This window comes from Scylla paramamosain, chromosome 7, assembly GCF_035594125.1.
Source record: "Scylla paramamosain isolate STU-SP2022 chromosome 7, ASM3559412v1, whole genome shotgun sequence".
Taxonomy (NCBI): domain Eukaryota; kingdom Metazoa; phylum Arthropoda; class Malacostraca; order Decapoda; family Portunidae; genus Scylla; species Scylla paramamosain.
Window position 1 is genome coordinate 19989420 of NC_087157.1, and position 7500 is coordinate 19996919.

Below are 7500 nucleotides of genomic sequence, written 5' to 3' on the forward strand. Positions count from 1 at the left end.
ATATATATATATATATATATATATACTCGTATATATATATATATATATATATATATATATATATATATATATATATATATATATATATATATATATATATATATATATATATATATATATATATATATATATATATATATATATATATATATATATATATATATATATATATATGTATATATATATATATATATATGTATATATATGTATATATATATATATATATATATATATATATATATATATATATATATATATATATATATATATATATATATATATATATATATATATATATATATATATATATATATATATATATATATATATATATATATATATATATATATATATATATATATATATATATATATATATATATATATATATATATATATATATATATATATATATATATATATATATATATATATATATATATATATATATATATATATATATATATATATATATATATATATATATATATATATATATATATATATATATATATATATATATATATATATATACAAAACGAACGCAAAAATGACAGCTAATTGTTAGGTTTCAATTGAATCTCTAAGTAGATATTTATACCAAAAAGATGACACCATTATAGAAAACATATGATTTCGTATCCTTCTTTTCTCTATGCATACATTAAAATAAGCACACGAAGACTGGAATACAAAACTTATAATTTTGAAAAAGATTCTCGGTTAATCCTCAAAGGACTTTTTTCCCAGTAAGATGTTGCAATGAACATTATAGACTAAATTTACATTCTGTCTTCTTTCACATATATACCCTAGGAAGGCAGAAAAATGGGAGACAAAAACAACGCATTGGAAAAAGGTTTAAATTAATCCTTCAATGGATAACACTACTGACACGATACCATGGAAGCACATCCTTTCTTTCCTTCACAGATTCGTGGGAAGCTGACAGGAGAAAGGCAGGCAACAGGTTTCCGTTGAAATGAAAAAAAAAAAAAAAAATTCCAAAATAGAGGGCACATGATGTAATGAAGCAGGTACTCACTTTCCTCCTGCATGTGTTGGGAGTGTTCACCGCGGCACCACCTGCCATCCTTTCCTGAAAATATCAAAACATCCACATAAAAAAGTGATGAAGCTTCACTATTCTAAAAAGAGCTAAAAATGAAGCATCATAAACAGAACTACCAGAAGTCATTTACTGCATGAGTTAACAAGATACATATGAACAAAAGAGGAAAGAATAAATACTGAACAAAAACACGAAATGTCATAAATAAAACGTGTCAAATTCCTCCAAGCAAGAACACATGGATACATGGAAAACAACACTGAAAACAGAACACACTTCAAACGCTGAGAATGTTAAATATGCACAACAGCTGCAACAGAATAAAACGAACAAACACCATTACATATATAACAAGATCAAATAAGAAAATAAAAAGAAGCAAAAATAATAAATGTAAAGCTTGCCAACATTCAGCGGTGTCTAGAATATGAAGGTGGTAGTTAAGTGAGACTGAAGAGGAGGAGCACAAGTCATGCTGCGATTGATGCATGAAGGCAATCAAGGGAGAGGGTCGCACAGAGGAGGCGGGACGCAAGGCGCCTTCAGGCCAGTCACTGCTGGTGTCCCTCGCCTCCCCTTCCTGCCTCGCTGCGAGGTGAAGGGGCCACTACCACCGCTGCCTCAACACTTACACTACCTTTGCGTCTCAACACTGAAATGCTTCAATGAATGGGAATGAACGGGAAAGTAATGGTCACTTAGAATTGCTCATAACAAGTACATGTTACTAATTGTTTTAAATCAATCTGTCTGTCTGCGTCTGTCTGTTTATCTCTGCCTCACATGTTCACTATAATGCTCTGTAAGAATGAGCATCCCAATCTCTGTTGCTTTGTTGCAGCGCATCTATTTGTATTAATGTTGTGTGTGTGTGTGTGTGTGTGTGTGTGTGTGTGTGTGTGTGTGTGTGTGTGTGTGTGTGTGTGTGTGTGTGTGTGTGTGTGTGTGTGTGTGTGTGTGTGTGTGTGTGTGTGTGTGTGTGTAGGAGGAATAGGAGGAAGAATACAGCAACATTCTCGCATGCATAGTTGAAGTTGAAGTGTGGATGTCTGAAGCAGCAGCCTTGCCTGGCACTTTCACAATCAGTCCCCTGTTAGCGTACTTTCCTTTCATGAACCCCTGGAACTTTTTTCCCTCTCATCTCAAGGCGTCGCTAAACACAGCCCATCACAGGTCGAACTTAGCCTGGTGCCACAGAAAGTTTGACCAGTCGTAGTTTACATATATATGTTTCTTCCTCTGATGGCGGTGACGCTGCTGTTTCTTCCTCCGATAACAGTGGTGGTAATTCTTTTTCTTTGCCTCTTTTTCTTGTTTTCTTCCTCTGATGGCGGTAATGCTGCTGCTGCTGCTTCTTCTTCCTCTGATGGCGTTGCTTTCTGTTCTTGTTCTTCTAAGACAGTTTGGTGGTCTGAATTGGTTGGTGATAGGGTATTCAGAGTGGGGATAGTAGGAGTACTGCACACTCACCTCCCTTGCTCCCCAGTCATAATTCAAGTCAGGTTGGTGGAAGACTGGGAAGGGTAGGGAGGTGCTGCACACTCACCTCCCATGCTCCCCAGGTTACATTTGTAACATCAGTCAAGTTGGTTGTTTTTGGAGTTGCCGGGATGAGTCAGTCAGGCCCCGTCAGTCAAGGGTAGTGCTACGCACTCACCTTGCCAAGATCAGAGGGGTGGTGGTGGTGGTGTGTACTTTTGGAGTTGGTAGGATGAGTCACATTGGTGGTCAAAGTCAAACTGGGAGACTGGGAAGTGTAGGGAGGTGCTGCACACTCACCTCCCGTGCTTCCCAGGGGCGGTCAGGATGGTGGGTCTTTGGAGTTGCCAGGAGGAGTCACAGGAAGTGCTACGCACTCACCTTGCCAGGATCAGTTGCCAGGGTGGGGAGTACTGGTGGTGGTCGGTACAATTAGAGTTCCTAGGATGAGTCAGATTGGGGATCAAAGTCAAACTAGAAGGCTGGGAAGGGTAGGGAGGTGCTGCACACTCACCTCCCGTGCTTCCCAGGTGGGGTGGTGGTCTTTGGAGTTGTCAGGGTCAGTCAGGTTGGTATTGTTTTCTTTTTATTATTTATTGTTGATTGCCAGACTCAGTCATTTTATTGAGGGGGAAGTAGGAGTTTTATTGTTTTTACTTTATTTATTTTTGTTTTTATTTATTTTTTATTTTTCATTTATTTTGGGAAGGGTAGGGAAGGGTAGGGAGGTGCTGCACACTCACCTCCTATGCTCCCCAGGTTACATTTGTAACATTTGTCAGATTGGTTGTTTTTGGAGTTGCCGGGGTCAGTCAGTCAGGCCCACTCAGTCAAGGGAAGTGCTACGCACTCACCTTGCCAAGATCAGAGGGGTGGTGGTGGTGGTCTGTACATTTGGAGTTGGTAGGATGAGTCACATTGGTGGTCAAAGCCAAACTGGGAGACTGGGAAGGGTAGGGAGGTGCTGCACACTCACCTCCCATGCTCCCCAGAGTCAGTCAGTTTGGTGGTCTGTTGCCAGATTACAGTAAGATTTGTAGGTCAGTCAGGTTGGTTGTTTTTATGGTTGCCAGGGTCAGTAAGGCAGGTGGTAGGGAAGTGCTACGCACTCACCTAGCCAGGACAGGGTAGGATGTAGGGATGTATGGATCAGGGTCAGAGTGGGACACAGAGTAGGAGGTACTGTTGGTCTGTACATTTGGAGTTGTTCTTTGAAGTTGCCAGGATGAGTCAGGTCAAACTGGGAGACTGGGAAGTGTAGGGAGGTGCTGCACACTCACTTCCCATGCTCCCCAGGGCCAGTCAGTTAGGTGATTACATATCTGTAAGTCAGTCAGGTTGGTTGTTTTTGGAGTTGCCAGGGTCAGTCAGTCAGGGTCAGTCCAGGGAAGTGCTACGCACTCACCTTGCCGAGATCAGAAGGGTGGTGGTGGTGGTGGTCTGTACAGTTGGAGTTGCTCTTTGGAGTTGGTAGGATGAGTCAGATTGGTGGTCAAAGTCAAACTGGGAGACTGGGAAGGGTAGGGAGGTGCTGCACACTCACCTCCCGTAATTCCCAGGTGGGTGGTGGTCTTTGGGGTTGTCAGGGTCAGTCAGTTGGTATTGTTTTATTTTTATTATTTATTGTTGATTGCCAGACTCAGTCATTTTTATTGAGGGGGGAGTAGGAGTTTTATTGTTTTTGTTTTATTTACTTATTTATTAATTTATCTTTTTTTTATTACTTTTATTATTTTTTATACCTATATATATTTTATTCTTTTTGGTCTGGCAGTCCGTAGACTTGGGGAGAGAAGGGAAGTGCTGTGCACTCACCTCCCTTGCTCTCCCGAGGTCCGAGGTGGTAAGGAGGTTTTTATTTATTTTTATTTATTTATTTATTTATCTTTATTTATTTATTTATTTATTTTATTTTATTTATTTATTTCTTTTTTTGCGTGGTAGGTTAGGAGACAAGGGAAATGCTATGCACTCACCTTAATTCTTTATTTTTTCTTTTCTATCTTTTGCCGGAGACAAGGGAAGTGCTATGCACTCACCTTAATTCTTTATTTATTTTTTTTCTATCTTTTGCCTGGTAGGTTGGAAGAGAAGGGAAGTGCTATGCACTCACCTTTATATTTTTTATTGTGTTAGGTGGAGAGAAGAGAAGTGCTATGCACTTATCTTTATTTATTTATTTTTTATTTTATTTATTTATTTATTTTTTATTTTATTTATTTATTTATTTTTTTATTTTTATTATTTTTTTGCCTGGTAGTCCGTAGACTTGACAGGGTTAGGTAGGGGAGAGAAGGGAAGCGCTGTGCACTCACCTCCCTTGCTCTCCCGGGGGCCGGTAAGGCGGTGCCTTCCTCCCCTGGGGAGGGGTAGGGAGCTGCTGCGCACTCACCTCCCCTCCTCCCCGTGGGCAGTTCCATCACACATGGTGATGAAGGGATGCTCTTTCAAGGTTTTTGTGAGTTCCGAGAGGGGGGTTCGAACCTGAGGGGGGTTCGAACTGAAAAAAGTTGGTGAAGCACTCACTTCTTCACACAGGCTTTACTACCTATCAGCAGGATGAAAGCTTCCGACTGGGAGGAAGGGCGGCGTCGGGAAGGATTAAGAGAGAGAGGGTAGGGGGGACCAGCGGAGGCTGGAAGTGTGTTTATGCTTCATAGGTATAAAAAAGAATACTGCATGAAAAAGAAGAAAGACCTGTGCCCCTCCCACCCCTGCTCCCCGCTTGAGGCGAAACATAGTGAAGTGGTACTGTTGTTGTTGTTGTTGTTATTATTATTGTTATTATTATTATTATTATATATTATTGATTATTATTATTACTATTATTATTACCATTAAAATTATTATTATTACCGTCATCATCGTCATCGGCACCATCATTGTAGTGTAGCTGGTTTGTGTCCTTTTATTTCCGCGTCGTATCTTGTAAGCTGTAAGTTTTAATAGTTCAGTATTTGTAACGATGGAAACCTTGTTTTTTATTCTTTATGCTCTGCACGGTGTCATTGGCATTTACATCTATATCTCCTACTGTTTTTTTTTTTTTCTGTTACTTATGTACTGAAACTATTTGTTTTGTAGAATTTATTTATTACCATACAACTTGATTTTCGCTCAAGTTAACATTTATGTAGATTTACTTATTTGTGTTGTGTAGGATACTTTCTTCTTAAGTGTGTTGAGGTTTGTGTTTTTCTTCTTTTATGTTCACTAGGTAACGGTGCACACAGGAATTATAAATGTTACTAATAATGATAATACTGATTATGGATGACAAACTAAACTGATGAATAAACATCGAAAAATTCATTTTAATAAAGCACATTTTGCATAGTTCTTTATAAGAAGCGCTGCGCACATGGACTTTAGAGATGCGATGTACCTTAAACTTAAAATGAAGCACTAAGGCAGAGTGAGTGGTGGGTGGAACTGAGGGCAGTACACTCAGGGTTCCCAGATTACTGAAGCAGAAAAAGGCCAAAGCCAACAAAAAAATAAGACAAAACGGCCAAACGCACTACAAAAAGACCCAAAAACAGGCAGTAAAAAAACCCAAAGTTTATATTATTCCACTTCAGAATTTACCAAATATTACACGATGTGTACTGAGCACTGGGCTATAGCGGACTACTGGAGTGGCGATCTGTGTATACAAGTGCCACGTACTTCGTCAGTCCTTCGCCTGGGCCAAAAAACGGAAACGAATTCTAAGAATTCAATTCCAGTGTGAGAATACCGACAGTGGAAGAGAGTTACTTGTAACGGTATGTGCTAGGCAACTAGGCCTAAGGCCATACAGCTCCCGACGCCTCATCTGAAACCTGACCCCAATGCAATGTACACTAACTGAGATTGGTGGGTTCAGGAGTGAATGCAAAAATACTAACAACACATTATGAAAACGTTCTTGGCACAAAGAAGTGGCCGTGTTCATGACGTGTACCATATACCTACGTCCCTACTTCATAACCATGGGGAAGGACTTTCGCTCTGCAGGCATTATGTTATTGTAGCAGCAATGTCATAACAAGCTAATCGTTATTATTCCACACACTTGACCTTTGCTGAATATCATTTAAGTATTTTTTTCCTCATATAAAATTAATCAATGAGTGCACGCGGGCCACACTAAATGAACTGGCGCGCGGGCCTACAGTTCAATCACACTGCTCTAGACATTTTTCTTTCCCACTCGACATAAATATAAACAACCAGAACGATCGCTTTTGGGAGATGGAAAACGAGTTTACCAATGACTCATCATAACAAAATATACGGTACTACCATAGACAGCACCCTATCAACGTACTCCTGGCTTGTTCATGAACACAGGTAGCTGTTGATAGGAAGCCTTAAATTACATCAGCCGCTTGAAAAAAAAAAAAAAAAAAAAAAAAAAAAACACGCCAGAGTTCAGCCGTGGACTCGCGCGTCATCAGCATCATCACCCAGTTGATTTGTCCAATTTTCCCTTATTGTTATTCAATAGCAATAAGAGAAAATGGGAAAAACTGCAAGGATAACCATGGTAACAGAAGGAAAATAAAGGAAAACATACGTGCACTCAACAACTTGAAAAAAAAGTTTTGTCTTAGGTGGCGGTGAACAAACTTACCATATTAAATAAACTTGTTATGGCCAAATGGAGCATATATAAGCAACATATTAAAAAAAAAAAAAAAAAAAAAAAAAAAAATAATAATAATAATGTAATTCATGGCAAACTAGATATCCTTAGACCAAATGCATGAAAAAAGCCAAAAATTATGTTTTGGCCTAAAAAAGGCGAATCTGGCTGTCCTGATCTCCGACAACGTGACGTCATGCGCGGAAAATTGAAAAAAAAAAAAGTGTAACAAAAGTGGGCTTGCTGGGTTCTCTATACTGTGCCTGGCGCTTTCAAGAGAGGCATCAGTCAATCAGGCTCCGGCTACCATGCGACTCCTA

General features: G+C 38.8%; 1 protein-coding gene across 2 annotated transcripts in view; it reads right to left on the minus strand.

The window, feature by feature from the left end:
- Nucleotides 1-7500, minus strand: part of LOC135102196 (uncharacterized) — a 106755-nt gene that overhangs the window by 54870 nt on the left and 44385 nt on the right. For both annotated transcript variants that reach the window (XR_010269585.1, XM_064007021.1), the window contains one exon: nucleotides 1045-1098. Coding sequence is in view for 1 of the 2 variants with exons in the window: in XM_064007021.1 (XP_063863091.1) it covers nucleotides 1045-1098 (54 nt within the window). In the remaining variant the exon portion in view is untranslated. The remainder of the gene's footprint in view (nucleotides 1-1044; nucleotides 1099-7500) is intronic.